The sequence below is a fragment of the Gymnoscopelus microlampas genome (assembly GCF_963454915.1).
Source record: "Gymnoscopelus microlampas genome assembly, chromosome: 5".
Taxonomy (NCBI): Eukaryota; Metazoa; Chordata; class Actinopteri; order Myctophiformes; family Myctophidae; genus Gymnoscopelus; species Gymnoscopelus microlampas.
The window spans coordinates 48,013,482-48,038,913 of NC_139942.1; the positions used below are offsets into that span (position 1 = coordinate 48,013,482).

Here is a 25,432-nt window from a genome sequence, read left to right on the forward strand (position 1 = left end):
CCTTAACTAAGCATGAACAAATCAGACACTGATATGGGGAAAAAAAACTTATTCTCTAATGATGTTATGCTTTTGTATAATGATGTTATGAAAATGACTAGAGCAAAGCAAACTGCCTGCGCTTTCCTAATGTGAAGTTATGTTTTGCTAAAATAGATTGACTAATAAGCCTGCTTTGTACTCTCCCTTACTCCCTTAGTTGACCTTGTTTATGAGATAACTCGGGTCAACCGAATCCTGATGCTCACCTTAGCAGTGGTGGCCACTTCTGACCACTTAAAGGGATATTTCACTTTGAAAAAAACTTTGGGTAATTTTATCGTCTAGGCTTTTGTGAGCCCCCCAGACCGTTTTTAAGTTGCTTGATTCAGTATTTAGAAATTTGATATTAATTTTATCAGACACACCCCCTTCCTATATAAACCCATTATAACTTCAAACTCCATTTTTAACATGTTAGATTCATCAAAAACACCCTTCCTTGGTTCTGGTGACTCACCCTGCCATCGCAATACGCGAGGGGGCCGTGTTTTTTCGATAACCTTTTTCAAAAGCTCAACAAATAAACAGTTAAGTGGTCAGATGGGTGAGCCGCGAACGCCTTCGAGATTTTTAAGTGGATCCTGATCCACAAAAGGTTGATGCACATGTTACAATGAGGAGGGAGATAAACTCACTGGAATGCCCCTGAATAGCCGTAGTAAGGGTTGGACGGTGAGCGATCACAGTTTCGCTCGTCGGATGAGGCCTGGCTGGGACACTGCTGACACAGCTTGGGAAACATGTCAGGGTCAGCTCCTGGTGCACAGCTGGCCGAGAAGAAACGACTCACCGCTAGAAAGCCAGAATAGTCATGTTTCATTTATGACACACTGACATGGATAACACAGTGTAATCATGCTAATCTCTAATACCTCTAATACCAATGGAACCTTGGATTGACCACTACACCATATGGTTGGAGGAACCCAGAAAAGAAAAAACTATTGCACGTAGCTCATAGGCTTGTTTAATGGAATATTTCACCCCCAAAATGACTTTTTTTCTATCAGTCACTCACCCTGTGAAGCTTTGAATAAATAGAGAGTTTTAGTTTTTGTTGCATTACTTTATGGTGCATGAGGAATTTAAAAGAAATGAAAGAAAACACGAATAAGAAAATAGGGTGTCCCCCATGCCTAAGAATAGAAAGATAAACAACAGCAAAACTATTTTGACTATTTCCCACTTGTAATATCCTCACAGCCACAGCGCTGGACTACTAGAACAAGTACAAGGACCCACTCACGCATTCAGTTTATTTAACGTACTTTGTTGTATTAGTCATGTTTTCCGTGAAGTCCATAATGGAAACTAGAAAAATGTGTTCCTCGGAGCACAGATCTCCGCCAGGGCAGGTAGCTTATCGTGGGCCAGCAATGTTTCACGGCAATCGGACGCTGCGTTCATGATTTGAGGCATTTTGTTCAAAACGGGCCACTCCTGCAAACTTTGGAAGCCATTCTTAGCCAATCAAAAATTTGACAGATTTGTCTTGTTCACATGACTATAGAGATACTGTGTACCGATTTGGACAAAATCTCTACGAGTAATATCACACATTTATATGTTGTCCTAAACCGATTTATATCGGTTTGAGTGTTTGAGCACAGTTTCACGCCGATAGGGCCAACGGCGCCAGAGATTAGCTGTGCACAGTCAGTCAGACGGACGAACACACACACACACACACACACACACACACACACACACACACTCACACACACACACACACACACACACACACACACACACACGCACACACACGCACAAGGACGAACGGACAGGGGCGAAAACATAGTCTCGTATTGGACTGGACATTGTTGTGTTTTATCCTTGATAGTTTGTACTCTTGTCATTTTGTATGGTTAACTTTCATATCAATCAAATAAACATAAAAAAACTCACCCAGTTCCAAGGCTTGCTTGTCCACGCCGGCCCACACGATCCCATTGGCTCCCAGGGTAAGCAGAGTTCCTATGGGAATGTTCCAGCCGGCAGACTTCCCCAGTCCAGTGTGGCAGGACCTCTTTCCTTTCAGCTCATTGATGTTGAAGCTGGAGCTCTTCTTCACCACGGCCAGAGCATAGTAACAGGTGTCTGAGTCTGCATGGTCCAATACAGAGGGCACAGGATTTAACTTTCTTCAAATTTTCAATAATAGCAAAAGTAGCATTATATACAAGCTCACAATGCGTTGCAACTTGACATGTTAAAGAAGTAGTTCACCCAAAATAATGTTTATGTTCTTTCAAGTACACACCCCATGAAGCCTTGAATTCTGATCTAAGTTATATTGTATTAACATACTCTACCATACAGATTGGACAAAATTACATTTTATTCACTAAAATTAAATTGTGCCTTTAAGTGGTTAAGTGATAATTAATGCAAAAAAATCGTTTCAAAATCTAGCCATAATTAGGAGAAATAGATGCTGCATAAGTTACATTATGCATCTAACCTGGGCCATAGTCCTCAGCGATGATGGGGTGCAGGTTGTAGTTAGTCATTCCAGCTGTGTAGATGTCTCCTCCATCCAGAGTGATGGCATCTGCTTCATTGTCCTGTCAAAAAACACATCTTTATCATCTTGCTACTAAACAACATTTGCACATTTGCAGAGGCCTGGTAGCTCTCTCTTGACACCAACATTCCCAGTGTAGTTTTGGAATTAAATGGTCAAACATTGTTGTTCCTTGTTTGCCTTGGTCAGTAGTTGTGCATATGTTATTTATTTGATAGCTATCGAGATTAAAACTGCAATCTGTAAATTGTATGTCCTAACCCGGGATTTGGGCGATCTCACCCAGGTGCTGGACAAACAATGATCAACAGTAAGATAAAGTCTGCAACACTAGTATCTCAGCTCCACTTGTTTTATTGCTGCTTAATAATCAACGTTTCAATCCTGCCGGATCTCCTTCCGGAATTCCTGAAGAACATTTGCACACTGCTGGTCCTGAGTAGGATTTTCGTTTCATGTGCATTGCATGTAAATGACAAATAAAATGAACCTTGAACCCTGAAAATAACATATCATTAAAATAAGCCTAACCCTTGTGGATTACAGTTTTAACACTATAGCGTTCTCACCTTAATTGCCTGGATGCATTCAAGAGTGTCTTGTTTTTGCACACAGGAGAAGGTAGAGTCTGTAGCAGCTAGGTTTGTACATTTCGAGTATTCTTGGTCGGATTTCACGCACCATCTGATGCTTGTGGTTTGAGGCGTTGGATTAGCAGATGTAAATGCTGCGGATAAGGATAAAAATGTTAAAATGTACATAGGTAATAATAATTAAAGGAGTAGTTCACCCTAAACATGACTTATTTTCTATCAATTACACACCCCATTTACTTTCCCCACAATAACAGAAAACAGAAAAGACCCTAGTATAGAGCCCTGGGGCACTCCGGTCAACCCTGCTGTCCCTGTTTAGAGCATGTTGTTGTCATGGATACGCTTCACAACACATCGTGATGCGACGCGGCGTGAAATTGTACATCTGCTATTTTCGAATAGCCGAAGTATAAATGATTTGTGTCACAATCACTAGATAATCGCCTATAAATCGCAATTATTTGAGATAATAGCAATTATTTTTCGCATAATCGTGATAATCGTTTCATTTCATAACATTTTTAAACATTTTTAAAAAGTAGTGGAAATGGCAGATCTACAATCTACAGCAACAATATAATAGCAACAATATAATAATAATGATAGTATTAAACATACTCTCTCGCCATGCGTTTCGGCCTGGCGGAGACAATAAAAAGGAATCATGTTTACCTGCGTTTCCCAGCAACAAGGACAGAAGGAGAAGCATGTTGGACAGTGCGAGTCTCCAGGTTAGAACAGCAGACAGGTGTTGTTAGAACAGCAGACAGGTGTTGTTAGAACAGCAGACAGGTGTTGTGCAGGATGGATGTACAGGTGTTGAGACTCCTCCTGCTTTTATAGGGAAACATCCATGTGGGAGGAGTCTAGTGTTGAAAGACAAGGAAGAAAATACTGATGATATTTCCTCATCGTGGAAAGTTACAGGCTAAGATTTCCAGTCAAAATATTAATAATCCTTCTCGGGTTCCACTTGGCAGTGGAATGATTTCATTTGAAAACTAAAAACTAAAATGTTATCCTATATAGAAAGAACATAGAGCAGTGGTTCTCAAACTTTTTCATGTCAAAGACATATCTACAATTAATATGTATTTGGCTGCGGACCGTCATACAAGATTTGTGTTGTTAAAATGTTTCAAAAATATTCAATTTTTTCAAGTTTTTTCTAAAAGCCCACAAAGCGGTGCAGCTCATACAGAACAGCTCTTTGAAAATAGCCGGTTTATATAGAGTTAAAGTGGTTAAACTCCCCCCCGGACCCCACTTTGAGAACAACTGACACAGAGAATAATATCTGGAGAACAATTATCTATTGGGTACATTTTAAAAACAGGCCTTTTTGCAGCTATTCTGGTGCAAAGTATGAAAAGCATTCTATAAGGACCCCTAAATTGATATGCATTTGGCCACGGACCCCCATCTGCAAATGTTTTGTGCCAGGGACCCCCAGAAGAGAAGTGTTAAAAAAAAAAGAAAAATCATCATTTTTCAAAGTGACGCGCTGTGAGCTTGTAGCTATTTTTAAATAGCCAGCGTATAAATTATGGATTAAGGGGTTCAAATGATTGTGATGCTGTATTAACAAATTTCACCTCGAACGCCCCCCAAGGACCCCCGGGGGTCCCCGGACCCCACTTTGAGAACCACTGGTGTAGAGTGCCAGGATGACTAAGATGTTGCCATCATTTGAATAAAGTTAACAACACTGCTCATTTAGCACGTCATACAATTTACAATATTGTTATACAATAAGCAGTATAACACTGTATACTGATTTGCAGCAGTAGCTGATCTCAAATTCAGTGTTTTCTTTTAGGTCAGTATTGATTTAACTACACATGCATCCCTATTCTGAGTATGTCATAATAGCGAACATGGCAACATTAAGTGAAAATAACCGATCTACAAGGTCACAATGCATTATGTTGTGATGTGTTGTGAACTTGTGACCACCATGTAGGTCGGCTCTTTCCAGCTGAGAGGTTTGGTGTGGAGGGGCAATAATGGCGGAGACCAAGTAAAGACCATCTGGGACCCCGGTCAACTAAGGCTGTAAGTGATTAAACATAAAGGAACAATTGAGCAATATACTGTCATTCTGAATATCGTCTCTGTCGGATGGAAACCTCATTATGTCCAAAACTCTTACTTTTCAGGATTCAAATTCAAAAATAGCAAAAGTAAGAGATCTACATGCTCAAAACTTGTGGATCTGCTACTTTCGCTAAGTTAAAATATGGAGATACAGTAAGAGGTTTCTGCCTGACAGCAACAATATGTTATTCAAAATAAACACTGGCAGTGCAAATGTCTTTACAGTGGACACATTGACCATAGCAAATTCCATACATGCAACATTTACTGAGTCAACGGTTGAGCTTAAGAACATGTTGATGACTAAATTAACCACTTAAACCCTCTATTCTTAATCAAAAGGACCTGAGTTGCAACTGTACCGCTTTTTTCCCTTATACACCAAATCTCTTCGCCACAAATAGCTGATCTACAAGCTTAGTATAGATCTGCTACGGGGTGGCAGTGGCTCAGAGGTAGAGTGGCTGGATGGGAACCGTGAGGTTCCCAGTTCGATCCCAGGCTCTCCTAGACTTTAGTGTCGAAGTGTCCTTGAGCAAGACACTGAACCCCTTGCTCCCGATGAGCAGGTTGGTGCCTCCGCCATCGGTGTGTGAATGGGTGAATGTAATGCACAATCTATTTAAAGCGCTTTGGATAAAAAGTGTTGTTGCCCCGAGGATATGGATGCTGGGGTTCAAGTGGTCAAACCTTACTGAGAGGTCATCTGGCAATCAGAAGGTTGCCGGTTTAATGTGTCAATGTGTCCCTGTCCCTGAGCAAGACACTTAAACCCTAAACGTGCTCCCCGTCACTGATCCCAATAGTTAGGATGGGTAAATTCTAAATTCAGAAGTTTACTCATGTTTTCCCTTTGTGTCTACTGGAGACACAAAGAGTCTCCTTTGTGTCTCCTACGGGAACCCTCATCAAATGATTGGCTTAGGAATGCGACAAAAACTAAAAAAATATCCATGAATTCAAGTCTCCATGGGGTGAGTAATCGAAAGAGAAAAAAAGTCATTTTGGGGGTGAACTATCCTTTTAAGTGCAAAGGTACAGTAGCAAATGCCCCCAACAACTAAACAGGACAAAATATTATAATACAATATTATCATGAAGGCTTGCCCACCTGATGTTCTGAATATTGAGACACCATGCCCACTACTTTCACAATGGATGATATTCAATCTTTTCAACCTACCCTCTGCAATCCTTCATCTGCAGGGTTATTAATACCAGGGCATCAATGATGAATGTACACGTTTTGTCTCCTCACACAACAAGGAAGGGTCAGGGTCTTACAGAATGTCCATGAAGTCACGTGATACTGTACAAACTGGAAGTGCCCAAAGTATGAAATAACATTCACCCTTGCCTTGACAGCGCAATAAAGGACCTGCATCCTTATCACTTCTTCCATTGTCGCTCTCTGTGAGGCTTAGATTCCTTTTGTTTCTTGAATTTATTTGGAACTGTGAGGAGAGAGGAAAAGGGCATATGAGGCCAAAAGCAAAAGTTAGGTAGTAACTAACTATATGTAATCCGGATTATGTATTCAGATTATGAAAAATGTAAAAGCATCTACTGGCATACTGAGCCCAGATTACATTTGGAAAAGGTGTTATTAGATTATAATCAGTCAAGGAAGCTTGACACTTTTGATTATCTGTCTTTAAAATATGACCATTTTCAACCAACACTCAGCAGGAAAGTAACTAAGTACAGGTACTCACATACAGTACTTTGTACAATTTGGAGGTATTTTTTACTTTACTGGAGTATTTCCAGTACTTTTACTTCTACTCCACTACATCTCAGAGGCAAATATTGTACCTTTACTCCACTACAATTATTTGAAAACTTTAGTAAGTAGTTACTTTGTAGATTTTGATGATTATTACAAAACCACTTCAGCCCTATATACATTTCGGCCATTTAAAAATAGCCGATCTACAAGCTCACAATGCGTCGCGATGCGACGCATTGTGAGCTTGTAGATCTATTTTGCTATTTTAAAAAGATTTTAATACATTTTATACATTTGAAAACTTAGTGAAATGGGACATTCTGCATAATGAGTACTTTCTACTTTTGGTACTTTAAGTACATTTTGATAATAGTTTCGTACTTTTACTCAAGTACATTTTGAATTCCGGACTTCTACTTGCAACAGAGTATGTCTACATTGCAGTATTGATACTTTTACTTAAGTACAAACAAATGTAGTACTTTGTCCACCACTGAATACAGAGCCCATTGTGGCTCACAAGTTAAAGAAGGTATCTGTTCCCGTTTCAGCAACTGGTGCCAGCTAGTTTAAATGAACAACTAGTTTCACTGTAATCTATTTTCCACAGCGTAATTATCTAATCACTTGCAAAGCACACAATGTCACAAAGGACATACCGAAGTGACACTTGACCGTAAGTGTGGCTGTTTCCTGGACATTTGATGAAGGCAGGTATTGTTTCTCCAGATGAGTGGATGGGTGGTTGTGCAAGTTGTGTAATGGTGAGGAAACAGTATGACAGGAATCAGTGGTGTAAAGTAACTAAGCACATTTACTCAAGTACTGTACTTAAGTAGAATTTTGAGGTATTTTTACTTTACTGGAGTATTTCCAATTTTCTGTACTTTTACTTGAAAATACACTTCAAAATAAGGCACAGAAATGCAGATCCTGACATTGCTGGGTACCCACTGCAGAACCCACTCAAGGACCCCTGGGGGTCCCCGGACCGCACTTTGAGAACCAAGGCACCAAGCTACGACCGCCCCAAATAAAAAATAGTCTAATTCCCTAATTATCAACATGTCTCTGAATAAATCACTGATCACCACCAACTCCACCCCCCTGCACCCCCCAGGGCTTTGCATGGGGGGGCTGGGCCTGAGACACAGAGGACCTTTCCTGTTTTGCATAATTCATCCGAGTTCATAAATGGTGACCCATGAAGGGAACATAAGCACTTTACATTTATATTTACTTGTATTTTTTGGAAGATGTTGTTGCTTTGTACCTAAACTTGTATGGAATGGATTATTTTGACTTGATTACAATATCGCCTTTCTCTAAATCGAGCCCATTTTTAATAGTTACTGGAAAAAAATTACTATAAAGTTTTATTAGAGCTGAGATTTTTTTTTCTTTTTTTTCTGGCAAATATTTTCCGACCTGTTAATTGTTACTGAAATGATCAATTCAATGTTATTATTTCAACATTACCCAGGGTGAAGTTGCATTTAACGGCATTAGTCAACATGACATGACGTAACATAACGAGATCGAATTAATAACGCCTAACAAATTAATTAATAATGCCTAACAATGAGCCGATACAAGCATGCAACACAATACAAGTTGTTTCTGTGTGACTATTGTCAGGCCATCCTGTGTTGAAATGTGGGGAAGGCATGCGTTACCCTACTGACCTACATTTTCAATTGTTTTCTGTGTGAAACAATGGGAGAAATGGTTTCATAATGGCAACAATACCTGCGTGTTATTCTACACGATTGTTGTTGAGTGGAGCCTGCCTGATGCCAGATCTTTGGGTCCGATGCCCATCCTGATATTTTTGGAGAGTCCTAGTGATGTTATTTTGACCGATATTTTGACTAAAGTAACAAAAGTAAAAGTACTCATTATGCAGAAGGGCCCATTTCACAACTTCAAAATGTATAAAAAATATTTTTGAAAATAGCCGATCTACAAGCTCACAATGTGAGCTTGTAGAGCGTCTATTTTCAAATTGGCCGAAATGTATATAGGGCTGAAGTGGTTAAAGTATGTTTCGTAAAAATAATAAAAATCTACAAAGTAACTGGTAACTAAAGTTTTCAAATAACTATAGTGCAGTAAAAGTATAATATTTGTCTCTGAGATGTAGTGGACTAGAAGTAAAAGTACAGAAAATTGGAAATACTCCAGTAAAGTAAAAAATACCTCAAAATTGCACTTAAGTAGGAGACAGTACTTTTCGATCACTCGAAGTGATCTTCATCAGGACTTACACGACGTATATAAAAAACGACGGGCAATACAAAATACAGCGGAGCTTTTGCAGCATTATCAGTGTGCAGACTTTGGGTGCGTTCGGATATGCGCACCGGGAGCGCACTCACGTATTGGTTTGTATTGGACCAGTGCACTCAGTGCCTTATATCCGAACCAGTGTTGATTTCGTCGACTAAAAGTATGACAAAAAATGTTCGTCGTCTACCTTTTTTCACTGACGAAAACTAAACAAAAACTAAATAAAAATAAGCTACGATGACTAAAACTAAGACTAAATATATTGGCAATTTTGTCAACAAATAAAAACTAGACTAAAATGTTTGTGAGGGACTAGTGGAGAAGAGATCCAGTAGAACTAAAAGACGAGTCATTTTATGTTTGGTTGCGCTCGGGTGTTACGCTCTGAAAATAGCAGATCTACAAGCTCACAACGCGTCGCGTTGTGAGCTTGTAGATCGGCTATTTTCAGCATGCAACCAATTGTAAAATCAGCCATTACGACACCATCAATGCACCGCCAAAATACATTTTAGTCGACTATAATCTTATGATATTTAGTCGACGAAATTAGACTAAAGGTAAAACATTTCAGATGACTAAAATAGGACTTAAACTAAATGGAATTGTATTCAAAAGACTACTAAAACTACATCAAAATTTGCTGTCAAAATCAACACTGATCCGAACGCACCCTTTATTCCTTCTTGTCTTCGTGTAACCTCCTCGTGCTACTGTATCGTGCCAGCGATGAGTCTGCACGCACATCAGGGCAAAGAGGATATGAAACACTAGACGCCTGTAATCAGAACTGTGTAATCAGATTATTATCTTCCCAGATATATGTCTGGGGCGGACATAAATAAACAAACCCGACAATGCTTGTGACAACAAGACCTCAGGTCCTCATTACAAGGTGTTATTGTACAGTATGTCTTCATAGTTGGTAACACAGACATTCCCACACTTCCACTTAGGAAGATCACTCAGCCCTGAAGCATTAAACAAACATCAGAAGTGGCCCACTTGCACTGGGCTGACATGAATGGACCTGCATGCTATTTTAATCCATTAAAATAGTGATACACGTCACATAAAGTAGACCAGTGGCTTTCTAACTTTTTGTGCCCGAGGCACACCAAAAGGCATGTTAAAATCTCAAGGCACACCTGTAGTCTTATCCATCCAAAATAGCCGTATCACTCTGTAAACATGTATTGTTGTTATTTACTAATGCCAAATACAAGTTGTAATATTAAAAGGGAGAGAGTGCGTGCATGCGTGCCTGCATCATGTCTAATGTTAAAGCTGAAGGTATTGGCAGTTCATTAGTAGGCCTCAGTGCAGGTGTCTGGGCTGGTGAGTGGACAAGGAGTTGGTCACACCACCACAGGTAGGCAATCTCCCCCTTCTCCCTGGCAATCCCTCATGGCTGGAAGGAGTTATTTTCACTTCAGTCGAACAGCTGCAAGAAAATCTTCATTTACAGTGCCTTGCAAAAGTATTCACCCCCCTTGACTGTTCACCTATTTTGTTACATTACAACCTGTAATTTAAATGTTTTTTTAATCAGAATTTTATTTGATGAATCTGCACGAAATAGTCTTAGTTTTGAAATGAAATGAGAAATATATATATAAAAAAAGGATTTAAAAAAATAAAGAACTGATAATTGGCATGTGCATATTATGAGGCCCCTAAAAAGTTCTGGTGCAACCAATTACCTTCAGAAGTCATATAATTAGTGAAATGAGTCACAGTTGGGTTATTAAAAAAATATCCAAATCTTTGATGATCCCCAGGAGCACCATCAAATCCATCATAATCGAATGAAAAGAACATGGCACCACAACAAACCTGCCAAGAGAGGGCCGCCCACCAAAACTCACGGACCGGGCAAGGAGGGCATTAATCAGAGAGGAAGGTGCTCTGGTCAGATGAGACTAAAATTGAACTTTTTGGCCACCATGTTTCCCTGTGGGGATGGTGTTCTTGGGGGGATGGGATGTGTTGAGTGTGCGCCAGACATAGCGTTTTCCATGATGGCCAAAAAGTTCAATTTTAGTCTCATCTGACCAGAGCACCTTCCTCCATACATTTTGGGAGCCTCCGACAAGCCTTTTTGCAAACTCAAAACGTGCCTTCTTATTTTTAACTGAAAGTAATGGCTTTCTTCTGGCCACTCTTCCATAAAGCCCAGCTCTATGGAGTGTACGGCTAATTGTGGTCCTATGGACAGATACTCCAGTCTCTGCTGTGGAACTCTGCAGCTCATCCAGGGTTACCTTTGGTCTCTGTCCTGCCTCCCTGATTAATGCCCTCCTTGCCCGGTCCGTGAGTTTTGGTGTGCGGCCCTCTCTTGGCAGGTTTGTTGTGGTGCCATGTTCTTTTCATTTGATTATGATGGATTTGATGGTGCTCCTGGGGATCATCAAAGATTTGGATATTTTTTTTATAACCCAACCCTGACTCATTTCACTAATTATGTGACTTCTGAAGGTAATTGGTTGCACCAGAACTTTTTAGGGGCTTCGTAACAAAGGGGGTGAATACATAAGCACATGCCAATTATCAGTTCTTTATTTTTTAAAATCATTTTTTTATATATATATTTCTCATTTCATTTCAAAACTAAGACTATTTCGTGCAGATTCATCAAATAAAATTCTGATTAAAAAACATTTAAATTACAGGTTGTAATGTAACAAAATAGGTAAACAGCCAAGGGGGGTGAATACTTTTGCAAGGCACTGTATGTAGATGTCAGTGCCTTTCAGGGCTTTGGCTTTGCTGAAAACCTACAGTTTGTCCTTCCTTATAGAGCAGAAATGTGACAACAATGGGCCTGGGCCTGGTGGAGGATGGAGAAGGTCTTCCAGACCTGTGGGCCCGCTCCAGCTCAATGTTGTGGTGGTAAAGCTGTAGCTTCTCTGACAGCAGCTTCATCACTTTGTCCTCAGAGTCAGACCATTTTTCACCCTCTGACTCATTAATGCCATCAATAATGACATTGTTTCTTATGGACTGGCCTTCAATATAATCAAGTTTATAGTTGGCTCAGATAAGACTTTTACGGACTGATTCCATGTCCATCTATTTGGAGGTATTGCCCTACATCTTACAATAGTCTTTAAAATCTTGAAATTCCTTTTGAGTGAATTCCAGACTAACCCTGAGGCCAAGGCCCAGCAGCGCCCCAACTCTTTTGTTTGAGGGGTCAACCCAGGATTTGAAAATGTTCTCCTGTTGTTCTAAAAGAGTTTTGTACTGCTCAGGCATTTCACACGCCTGGGCCAGCAGGGACGTGCAGAGATAATTAGAGGGGTAGGAGCTGAAATGTCCAAAAGGGCACATCAGTGTGGCGTCTTAGGTCGCCGGCAAAATTATTTTGACATTCCTAGCCAGATATGGAGGAATGTCTCATTTTAAATTAACACTAGGTTTATTGTTACGTGTACTGCTGTTTTCTGTTTTCTTCTCCCTGTTTTTGTCCTCTTGTCTATCATTCATTCCCAGGTCCAGTCCATGCACTCGTCATTCATCATTCAATCAGCATTCAACTCCGCCTCTCAACACCGGTTGGTCCTCCAGTCATCGTTCCACCAATCACTTCTAGCCATAATTCACCTGTGTGCAGCCATGTTTCTCCCGCGCCGTACCTCCTCTGAGTCTCTGAGACAGACCTGTTGCAGTCTTGGTTCAAGTTAATCCTTTTAAATTGTGTCATTTAAGCCTTTTGTTGGTACAGGGAAGGGTAGCTTTAGTTCCGGGGTAACCTGTACATTACTGCACGTTGGTACGTTTCTGTTTATTCTGACCAGTATAGAGGTGTGCCACCCATTGTAATTTATGTTTGTTGTTAGAGTAGGGAGGTTTTTGATGAGGTTAACTCTTTACTTTATTTAGGTAGTTCCTTTTCCCTGTGTTTGTTAAGTTGGCTCTATTTGGCATTATTTCAGCTCTATCCACTTCAAAGTAAAACACTGAATTCACTCATCCATCCGTTTCTGTTCAAATCTGTCATTGGGTATTTGTTATTGTCCCTTATCCCCTAGACCACCTATTAGGGACGGGTGCATTTCTCCTTTCCGACATGTCGCCTTTCCGACGTTGACGAACCCTATACCTAACCCTAACCCTAACCCTAACCGCACGCGGAAGCCACTAGTCGGAGTGGTGAGATGTCGGAATGGAGAGTGAACACCATTAGGGACGTAACAGTTGCAGTTATTAAGTCAGAGATGCGACATACGGCAGGGATTTCTACTCAGAGGGCATTTATTTCATTAACGCAGCATTCAAGTTCAGGAGAGTTTGGAAAAGGCAATTCTTTTGAATGCTGCCTTCGGGTATCGCATGGAAAGTGGGCATTTACATTTCTTTCACCAGAGTAAATGCTGCAGACCATGGTATGGAGAGAGGACACTTTTTGCAGACAGGTAAAAGGGCAGGGTCTTGAGCCCCCTTTGATGTCTATGTGTGCACATGCCTGCTCCTCAGGGTTCTCGGTGGCATGACATTAGCTGGCTTCTCCAGGTGGCAAACTATGCCGGCTCATTTGCTTGCACCGGGAAACCCGGGTCTCTGGGTCTTTGTTAGGCTGATTCAGCACAGCAGAGATAAAAGCCAAATTGGATTGAATTCACAAAAAAGAACATCCAGTGCTTTTGACTACTTGTCCACTTAGATTGATCATAGGATGTCAAGCAGCGCTTGGAATTAAAAACTTTGAGGACCTAATAAAAAAAAAGCAGAATAACAGTTAAATGGAGTTGTCAGGAACTCAAAGAGCCAGCTGCCAAACAGGAAGGCTCGCCAAGTCAGTAAAAACCAAAAGTCGAAACTAAATAAAGAAACGAAACGAATGAAAATGTCGAAACTATAACAAGCACCTTGACACAGAGGCGGAGAGATTAAAGACTAGCCTAGGGAGGCTAACAGTGCACTATGCCCAGTAGATAGAGGGAGGAAGGGAGGAAGGCAGAAGGCAGATTAACACATTAAAACCTGGAACGCATCTCTGTCATTTTAGATTAATAATATTAATAATTAATAGCAGATATACAAGCTCATATAACTATGAGCTTGTATAGATCTGCCATTTTTGAAAAATCGTGAACATTTGCACAAATCTTTGAATATATGTTCTTTAAAGTGAACATTTGTAACTCCAATAATTGCTTCTGGAGGTCCTTGGAACAAAACATTTTACAAACGTTCGCTTTAAAAATATATATATAAAAGATTTGCACATATGTTTAAAGGAGTAGTTCACCCAGAAAATGACTTATTTTCTATCAATTACACACCCCATGAAGCATTGCATTCATGGAGTTTTTTTGGTTTTGTCACATTCCTAAGCCAATACTTTTATGACCAGTGGTCTCTCCGGTAGGAGACACAAAGAGTCACCTTTGTGTCTCCTACCGGATACATTAGCATCTTTACACCGGTAATGAAATTATTGGCTCAGGAATGCGACAAAAACAAAAAAATCTCTATTAATTCAATGCTTCATGGGGTGTGTAATTGATAGAACATAAGATTTTTAATGGGTCAACTACTCCTTTAAAAGAAAAAAATGGCAGATCTACAAGCTCATAGCGCGGCACTCGGTGCCGCGCTATGAGCTTGTATATCTGCTTTTTTTGAATAGCCCAAAGAAATTTAAAAAAAATGACACAGATGATGCGTTCCCGATCTTAATGGGTTAATCAAAGGACATCAAAGGCAAATGGATGTTAGGACTGGGCAGGGATGAAAGGGAGCCGCCGCTTGGGCCTTGTCTCTCCCCACTCCGCTCGGCTCGGACCGGCACTCTGATCTCTGGGCCTATTGTGCCCCGCGGGGACACAACAACACACACACACACACACAAGTTACTTTGTATTACTATACATGTGAGGACAACAAAGTTTTAGACTTTAAGGAATGCCGTTTTCTCTTGTGTGTGCCATTTTTAACCCTAACCCTAAAGCCGAAAATAGCAGATCTACAAGTTCACAGACGCATTGTGAACTTGTAGATCTGCTATTTTTTTGGTGCACTACACTGGTCGCGCAACTAAGTAGAGATCAGGCATAATTCCGACGGTCCTCACAATCTCGATTTCTCAAATCCTACTATACTTGTGGGGACTTGTTGCTCTCAAAAGCACACACACACACACACACACACACACACACACACACACACACACACACACACACACACACAGACACACACAGGTGTCAGAAAGCCGAGTTAAAATAGGCAAGACTCGATATTTTTCCACGTCTCCCTCCTACGAGTGCACGGCCTGTTTCTCTTTATTTCCGTTTTTCTTTTTCCCTCGTACATCCTTGTACACATGAAGTTGTCACTCGCTGCCCCCCCCCCCAACACACCCCGATGACTTCAAAGCCTGACCTTGTGACATGGAAGCCTGAGGCGGCCGCGCACAGAAAGCTTTGGTCTGGAGCGTAAACACACAGTTGCACACTCTCTCTCACACATACCGCCGTTGGCAGTGTGAGCCGTGCCGTCAGCGTTGGCCGCTCGCATGGGGCCGGGGAGGGACGGCGGCCCGCGGGGGCTTTGATACCCGCCCCGCCAGAGGCCGGCCCTTTTGATATTGCTCCGCCAGAGGCCGGCCCTCGCCCCGCCAGAGGCCGGGCCTTTTTGATATCGCCCCGCCAGAGGCCGGACCCTTCTGACGGCCCTTTTCATCCCCTCGGCCAGTTAAGTTGGCTCGAAGATGACTCCAATTTGTGTCGCCCTTCCTTTGGTGCTTTACCGGTCGGTCAGCACAGACTCATCAACTAGAGTGACCGTGTCCCTCTCTTCCGCGCTCCTTTACAAATGTACAGAACATTGTGTCTGTAGCGCCGTCTGTCACCGTCTGCTGCAGACATCACTGTCATTAGTCTACGTGCATCTGCACTGATGTGTTTATTACTGTGTTATTAGGGTTTTATTAGTGTGCCGACATATTTGATGTGTTAGTCTTTGTATTAGGTGTGCATAGGGACATTTCATTCAGGCCTTGAGCAGGTTGAAAAGTATCTTGCTGAAAAAGAACGAATGTACGAATTCCAATCTGGCTTCAGAACATCTCGTTCCACTGACACATGCCTTCTCTATTTGACCGACCACATCAAACATGAGGTGGACGCGGGCAAATACTGCGGCACGGTCATGCTGGACCACCAAAAGCCATTTGACACCGTAAACCACTCTATATTGATTGATAAGCTGAAAGCAATTGGTTTTCATAGCACATCAGTGAACTGGATGCAATCCTACAAGGGAATTTACTGCTCCTAATATATGTGAACGACATGACATCAGCATGTGACTGCAATTTGTTCTTGTTCGCGGATGACTCTGCACTCCTAGTCTCGGGCAAGGACAAATCGCAGTTTGAAAAAGCCCTTAGCTCTGAACTCGGTAAAATCTGCACCTGTCTCGCTGATAACAACTATCATTACACCTGGGTAAAACTGAATCCATTCTCTTTGGGTGCAGAATAAACCTCTGCAAGGCCAATGACTTCACAGTCAAAGTGGGTGACAATGTTATCACAGGGAAAGAAGAAATTACCTACCTGGGTTGTATTTTAGAGGCAAATCTTTTCAGTGAAAAAATGGCAACTAAAGTAATCAAAAAAGTCAACCAAAGAACAGGGTTTTTGTACAGGATCTCCTCGTTGGTCAGTAGGAATACACTGAAGACTCTAGCTGGAGCACTCATCCGATGTCACTTTGACTACACCACAGAGACACCCATGTACCTGTCAAACTACTTCAATAACGTTAAAGACGCACACACACAAGCACAACACCAGAGGGAGCTCCACCAATCACGTTCAACCCAGATTTGGCTAAAACCACAGGTTAAATTCGTTCTACTGCTATGCCACCAAAATGTGGAATGTCCTATGGTCATAAAAAAGTGTGACTCCTTACCCTCGTTCAAAACCGCTCTAAAAGAACGCCTACAGGTGTCTGCAATTTGTAACTGGACCCTGTAAAAAGTCTAAGCTTATCACCAGAAATGAACCCCCCCCCCATCCCCCAAATGTTTACTGTACATATTTTTCTTTATTACTACTCCTATGACGTTTTGCATATTATTGTTTGTCTTTAAATGTCTCGAGGAATTGAATACACAGGACCATAATGGAAATAAGCCCTGGGCTATTATATCCTTTTAGCATTTGTTTTATAAATCTGTACCACGGTACCTTTTTTGCAAACTGTTAATAAAGCATTCAATCATTAAATCAATCAACGTCATTATTTGACACTGTAACCACTTGCAACCTGGTGTCCCTATATGTTGAGCATGCCATAGATGAAAATAGTGAAAACAATTCAACAAAATATGAAAAATGGCAGAATAATAGTAAGCTTGTAGAGCGACTATTTTCCCGTTTTAGTGGTTTAAACGTTTACTGCCAAGATCCCGAGAGTTAAGTATGAGGATGTAATGGGTCAATTTCTACAGTTACACTTAGAATTAAATTCTATGTTGCAGTATAACAGGATATTATAAACTGCTCACAAAATGTAAGGAAACTTGAATTTGGGCCATTATATCTCCCCTTTACTAATACCAATCAGTAAAGTGTTGTATATATTCTTTATCGGTGATTAGTCACCTTCACAACGAGGTACAGCTTGTAAGCATCGGTCATTCATGGAATGAGCAACACAGGCAAACGTCTGGGTAGCGACGAGCAAAAATGTGCCAAAATGGCCTGTTAGACTTTTCTGCTGACATTCAATGTCGTGACACATGGGCTTCAGGTGTGTGCCAGTCACAGGTGTGTGACTGCCTCACAGGTGAGTGACTGGCACCTGAACATGGGTTCTGCAACTTTGTTGAGTTTGTGTATGCTCCAAGCAGCAACACTGCCCCCATGGAAAGATGACACTTTTGTCAGGATAAGGCCCGTGCAACAGGGCAAGTGAAGCTGTTGTTCCGTTATGCAGAGTGACAGCATTATTTGGTGTTAGCCCTGGTACCATTGCCAAACTTAGGACCAAGTTCTGTGAGACTGGTGATAACCATACTCTCTCGCCATGCCTTTCGGCCTGGCGGAGACAATAAAACAAAATTCAGGATTCCAATTCAAAAATGGGTTTAAAAAAACTTTTTGAGCATGTAGATCTGCTATTTTTGCTACTTTTGTGTGACATAGAATGGCCCGACAGTTATATGCAACGTGGCCCTCTGGAGTGAGTGTGGAAATATAGTGGCCCTCTCCATCATCAAAGTTGCCCACCCCTGGTATAGGCCTACATGATGGTGCATTATGGTAGGTTAAGCTACCCCAGCCAGCAGCACATCAAATAATTAAAATCAGTCCCACCATTATAAAACGCAACATTAAAGTGATGAATACATTAATCCAATAATATGATTTTTCAAATGGGCTGTCCAAAGGTTACATTTTTTTACTTTTACTTTACTGGAGTACTTCCAATTTCCTGTACTTTTACTTCTACTCCACTACATCTCAGAGACAAATATTGTACTTTTGCTCCACTACAATTATTTGAAAACTTCAGTTACTAGTTACTTTGTCGTTTTTTATTATTATTACAAAACATGCATTAACCACTTCATCCCTACGTATATACTTTGGCTATTTGAAAATAGCCGATCTACAAGCTCGCAACGCGTTGTGAGCTTGTACATCTGCTATTAAGTAAGATTTCTACACATTTTAACACTTGTGAAATGGGACATTCTGCATAATGAGTACTTTTAAATTTGGGTACTTTAAGTACATTTTGATGCCAATACTTTTGTACTTTTACTCAAGTAACTTTTGAATTCCGGACTTTTACTTGTAACAGAGTTTATTACTACATTGCAACATTGATACTTCATTACTTAGGTAAACATTTTTGGCACTTTTTCCACCACTGGTCTTTTTCTTAAATAAAAACAACTGGGTCCATCACTGTTAAAAACACACGCCGTCTTTACGTAACATAAAAAACGCGAGTTCAGCTGAGAAAGACAAAAGTGATGTGAACTGACAATATTTTAATGGGGGGGATAAAGCGCTGTAAGTGATCAATCGGCGCGGCGACCAAGTGATGCCCGGGGTACGGCTTTGATGTGGGCATCCTCAGAGGGATGCAAAGGACAATGCCCCCTTTGAGGGGCACGGAGAATGGCAGACGCTTCTCTCTCTCCTCGCTCGCTCGCTCTGTCCCGTCCTCTCTCACATACTGTCCCTCCCCCAAAACTCTCTCTCTCTCTCTCTCTCTCTGTGTGTGTGTCTCTCTCTCTCTCTCTCTCTCTCTCTCTCTCTCTCTGCATGCCACCACATGTCACAACAGGCGATGCCCTTAACTGCACAACTTTCTTCCATATTATTTTTATGTTAATACATTCAAACACCCCCCCCTCTCCTCCTCCTCCCCCTCCTTGCCCTCCCGTCCAATCACACCACCATCCCCTCCCTCCCTCCCTCCCTCTCTCTCTCTTCATCTCTCACCGTCTCCCTCCCCTCTCTCTCTCTCTCCTTTCAACAGAACCAAACCCCTTTTGTAATAAACAGCCTTGGCAAGTTGCGCCCGATTCGCTTGTCACAAGTCTTAATGAATTCGTCTGTTTGTGCATTGGTCATGGGAGCATCCCCCCCCCTCCTCTCTCTCTCCTTCCCTCCCCCCACTTTGGTGTTCCCCTTGCATGGGGGGGGGGGGGGACTCTCTATATATACCCAGGGACCACTCCGGGGCAACCCCATTGTTCCCTCTACATAGAACCTACAGACACAGATGCCCCCGCACAGCCAGTGCCGGAGACAGCGAGTCAGGCGGAGGCGGACGGTTTGTGACAGCGTTAAGAGCCACCGCCAGCCAGACCACCACCACGGTGGGACCCCTGGACATTATTACAGCCACGGGCTCAAGTCTCCCTCTTATCTGCATCTTCATCCAGTTTACCAACCCCACCACTCCACCACCCCCTCCACGTGTGTGTTTTTGTACCAAGCAGACTGGACTGGTCTCTAATGGTGTGAGAGGATGATGCTGGTGATCTCGCCGTTGTTGCTGCTGCTGCTGCTGATGGGACTGTCCCGCCACTGTGAGGTGGTGCATGGAGCCCCCGCGGGGAGAGAGGTGTACAGGATGCCACAGAATGCACTCAGAGGTAACAGCTCCGCTCGCTGGTTCGAAACCGCCATTGTTGCGTTTTGCTGCAACCTTTTGCCCTTTACAATGTGACCGCTCCATGTCTAGCCACTATAATAGCGTGTCCCTGTTCCGGGGCAGAATAGCTTTAGTAGATCTGCTATTTTCGGTGTAGAGGAAAATATTGGCGGACCCTCGTCAACTATAGGGTTTCTGTTGGCTCTTCAGCATCTTAACCTCAGTATTGGGTAAACTCAGCATGTTGGCGCAATGGCCACCATGTGGGAGCTGACAGCTGCTGGAGGTGAGTTGGAGAATCAGATCATAGAAGAGGCAGTGTTCAAATGCATCGCTTATTCAAAAACGTCAAAATGAGAAATGTGTTCACAGACACTATACGGAGGCGGAGTCAGATTCTTTGCACTATATGCCATGTTGAGTATCATACTTCCATCTATTGCAGGATTATGTATTTGATCAGTTCAGGCTCATGTTGGGACTAAGTCAGTTGGAGATGGTTGGTGATGAGCAACAGGTGGCTATAGCCCCATGCAGAATAGTGATTTAAAACCCCCCAAAGAAAGACTATACTGACTGTTTCACCATTCATTTCAATGAACTGAAACTAGAGTTGGGGGGGGGCAGCTGTCATCGAGCGCATTAAGTTGTCTTCTTTCACAGCTCTGGGCCTTTCCCACACAGCAACAGTATAGGCTCATCATCCCACACTGGGCCTCTCTTATCCCATTGAGACCTGGAACTGTGTCATTTTTAGATTTGAGCTAAAAAGCATTATTTTACACTTTGGGCTATTCAAAAATAGCAGATCTACAAGCTCATAGCGCGGCACCGAGTGCCGCGCTACGAGCTTGTAGATCTGCTATTTTTGAAAAATCGTGAAAATGTGTGCAAATCTTTGAATATATACATTTTTAAAGCGAACATTTTTAACTAAAATCTTTGCTTCTGGGGGTCCCTGGAACAAAATATTTTGATGGGGGTCGGCGGCCAAATACATATCATTTTGGGGGTCCTTGACATGAAAAAGATTGAGCACCACTGATATAGAAACATACGTTTTTCAGAATACTGTTGAGATTTAGGAGACATGTAGAATCGGCTTCAGGTCTCAATGGGTTATGGAGATACATTGCATAATTCGAGAGCAAACTCTCTGATCATGACTGACATGACATGCCAAGTACAGCAGAACCCTGCCGCTGCACAGCTCGATGTGTGTGTGTCTGTGTGTGTGTGCGTGTGCGTCGGAGCGTTTTACTACAACAAGGGCCACGGGGTCCGTGGCCCCCGTGGACACAGGCTGGCAAATATGCCAGCCTGTGTCCCCCAGCACCCCGGGGCCTGTCCCCTATACCCGGCCAGCCTCTCTGCCCGCTCAGCCCTGGCCTTTCTAATTAAGTTTTCAATCGGCGCCGTTATAGTCGTCGTTAGCGGCCCCGTCCCTGTGATGTGGCGCGGTCGTGGAGGGGTGGGGTGGGGGGACGGGGACGGGGGACGGGGGGGTGCGAGGTCGGCGGTCTCATTGAAGTGCGTCTGTGGAAGGCTCAACAGCGCGCTGAGCGTGAGCTCACTCCCCCTAACACTCTGGCAATGAGCTCAAAGAGCAGCATGAGAGAAAAGAGCGGCTACACGCACACACACACACACACACACACACACACACACACACACACACACACTCACACCAGAAAGCCGTAGCAGCTCATACAAGAACACATACTGTACACACACATAGATGTGTTCCCACAGCCAAGGACGGTCTCTTCTGTGAAATGACCTAGAAGTTATTTTCTTTTGACCTGTTGCCAAATCGTTCCTTTAAAGAAAAAAAAAGTGTTTCAACGTGTTTTTAAACGGGCAGACTGTCCGCATGCATCAGCGTCGACACGTTGGACTGCATGGTCATAGGATGAATTTCCCAACGAGCGAAGGCGGCCTTTTCACTGCAGCGCGAATGCGGCAGCTGTAACAGATGTAGTACCGTGTTGTTTGGGGTTCAGCACTTCCTCCGCCCTTGTCTAGTCTAGCCATGATTTATACGAAAATAGCTGATCTACAAGCTCACAACGGTCCTAGATAAAAGTGTAAAAAAAAGAGCATTCGATATAACACAAAATCAATGAAGGCAAAGGCGACAGACAAGCTTAGGGTTTGTTCAGCAGTCTGACTGTTGCTAGATCAGTGGGGTCCAAAGGGAACCTCAGGGTTCCTTATGAGGGGGACCCTTACAGGTCCATTTGGTTGCATTACGGGGGTCCTTGAAATGAAAATGATTGAGAACCACTGTGCTATAGATAAAAACTTGGGCGCTGTGGCTACAAGCAGCGTAAATTAAACATCTGTCTGTGCTCTTCTCTCACTCTTTCTCCTACCTCTCCTTCTCTTGTTTCTCCCTCATTGTTGTTGTCCCTTTGTGACCATATCTTCCCCCTCCTTTACCTCTCTGTGACCATATCTTCCCCCTCCTTTACCACTCTGTGACCATATCTTCCCCCTCCTTTACCTCTCTGTGACCATATCTTCCCCCTCCTTTACCTCTGTCTGCAGCCCTGTCCGACCGCGGCACGGTGGTCCTGGAGGCGGCGCTGACCAGCGCCCTGTCCACCCTGGAGCGCGCCTCGTCCGAGAGGAGTCGGGCCGAGACCGGCTGCAGGGACTGCGTCCCGTGTCTGTTTCAGGACTGCGGACAGCGCTCCACTTCCTGCTGTAAGGGGATCATAATAAAAACACAATTACTCTATTTATGCAGCGGTTCTTAACCCGTTCAATCCGGGAACGCATCTCTGTCATTTTAAGATTTCGCGCTATGAGCTTGTAGATCTGCTATTTTTGAAAAATCTTGAACATTTTGTGCAAATCTTTGAATATCTATCTTTTTAAGTGAACATTTGTAACTGTCAAATGTCTCCAACAGATGTCTTAATTTTTCTGGAAAACTATTGTTGCTATATCAGTGGTGCTCAAACTTTTTCTTGTCAAAGACCCCCAAAATTATATGTTTTTGGCCACCGATCCCGATCAAAATATGTTGTTTAAGGGAACCCCCAGAAGCAAAGATTTGAATTAAAAACATTCAAGCTTTTCAAAAATAGCAGATCTACAAGCTTGTAGCGCGCCACTCACGGCAACCGTTAAAGTGGTTAAAATCTAAAATGACTTTCCCGGTCTTAATGGGTTAAAAGAAAATGCTAAATTTGTACTTTCGAATACTTGAATACTTGACTTCAGCAGAACACTGACTTGTCCAACACTTTGTCTAAAAATCTCACCTTTTTCCACCCCACCAGCCTCTCCTGCTCGCGCCTCGTCCGAGCCCAGCTGTGACGTGATCAGCAAGGCCCAGAAGATCCCGGAGGAGGGTGAGCGGAGCTGGGCCCTGAGCCAGGCCTGTGGCTTCTACCAGCGGCGCTGCCAGGCGGGCGAGCTGGACAGAGAGAGCTGCATCAGGGTGATGGGAGAGAGCTGCAGCGCCCGCGTGCTCCAGTGCAGCTTACTGAACACCATGCAGAACCTGGAGCCAGCCACGCAGACACGCACACAAGGTGACCTAATAATGCACGGATATATATACCAGTATATACATTATGGGAGAATAATAACAAGCTGACGTTGCAACACCATTTTTTTTTTACCTGAAGCCGATTCTACATGTCTCTTAAATCTCAACAGTTTTCTGAAAAACGTATGTTTCTATATCAGTGGTGCTCAATCTTTTTCATGTCAAGGACCCCCACAATTATATGTATTTGGCCGCGGACCCCCATCAAAATATGTTGTTCCAGGGACCCCCAGAAGCAAAGATTTGAGTTAAAAATGTTTGCTTTAAAAATATATATATATTCAAAGATTTGCACACATTTTCACGATTTTTCAAAAATAGCAGATCTACAAGCTCGTAGCGCGGCACTTGGTGCCGCGCTACGAGCTTGTATATCTGCTATTTTTGAATAGCCCAAAGTGTAAAATAATGCTTTTTAGCTCAAATCTAAAAATGAGACAGTTCCATGTCTCAATGGAAGAAAGGGAGAAATGTAACTACAAATTTAACTACAAGTCCCTCTTTTGGCCATGTCATTATAGTCAAACATTTTCAAAATGTTTTTTAATTTTCCTAAACTCTTAAGTAAAGAATAAGGCTTAACTGGTCAAATAAGTATGAGCTAATTTTGACTAATTTTGTGGTTTTAGGCAATGTGTTTATGGTCTCTGTCGGGTGGAAACCTCATACGTCCAAAACTGTTACTTTTCAGGATTCAAATTCAAAAGCATCAAAAGTAGCATATCCGCAAGATCAAAAGCTTGCGGATATGTTACTTTTGATGCTTTTGTGTGACGCTGTTACTATGATCAACTAGGGCGTTCATTTACGAAAAAACACACAAATGTCTGACCACATTAATTGTCCCCATGCAGCGGTGTGTGGTCAGCGGTCGTCCTGGGTGCAGAACGTCACCCAGCCCCGCTCCAGGATCGTAGGGGGCTCCCCCGCCACGCCGGGCAGCTGGCCCTGGCTGGTCAACCTGCAGCTGGACGGAGGGCTGATGTGTGGAGGGGTGCTGGTGGACAGCTCCTGGGTGGTCACCGCGGCACACTGCTTTGCAGGGTGAGTCCATGTAGACGTGTGCATCGGCACTGGCCACACGATTCCATTCGATTATGATTTTCCTCTTAACGATTCGATTCAACGATGCATTCCGATGAATCTCAATGCAACTTCACTTCTCTGTATTACTGCACAACATGGCACATTTTTCATCAGTTAATGCAAGCAGTCATATACATATTGATCTACTTTTTTATTTAGAGAATGCTGTGATGTATTATTAAATACATACCCTGCAGTAAGGTCCCTTTGTTGTCTCAAGGGGGGGCATATACCAGCCTTTTTGACAGTGAGGCCTCGAAATCACTCAAAATGCAATCTGGGAACCCATCGTCAAATAAAAAGGAAAAACAGCGGCCCCAGCGTTTTTAACTTTTGCATTTGAGCGTAGCTCTGAATCTGCTCTTGAGAGATTAC

At 42.6% G+C, this 25,432-nt stretch overlaps 1 protein-coding gene across 1 annotated transcript in view; it reads right to left on the reverse strand.

The window, feature by feature from the left end:
* The window catches only part of LOC311045400 (serotransferrin-like), a 35,730-nt gene extending 10,817 nt beyond the window's left edge, over positions 1-24,913 (reverse strand). Inside the window, exons 1-8 of the mRNA XM_084057248.1 lie at positions 24,804-24,913; positions 23,682-23,959; positions 22,948-23,116; positions 3,835-4,028; positions 3,136-3,293; positions 2,504-2,606; positions 1,948-2,145; positions 678-834 (exon numbers count right to left, since the gene is read on the reverse strand). Coding sequence (XP_083913374.1) covers positions 678-834; positions 1,948-2,145; positions 2,504-2,606; positions 3,136-3,293; positions 3,835-3,871 — 653 coding nt within the window. The 5' untranslated portion in view covers positions 3,872-4,028; positions 22,948-23,116; positions 23,682-23,959; positions 24,804-24,913. The remainder of the gene's footprint in view (positions 1-677; positions 835-1,947; positions 2,146-2,503; positions 2,607-3,135; positions 3,294-3,834; positions 4,029-22,947; positions 23,117-23,681; positions 23,960-24,803) is intronic.
* Positions 24,914-25,432: the final 519 nt, after the last annotated feature.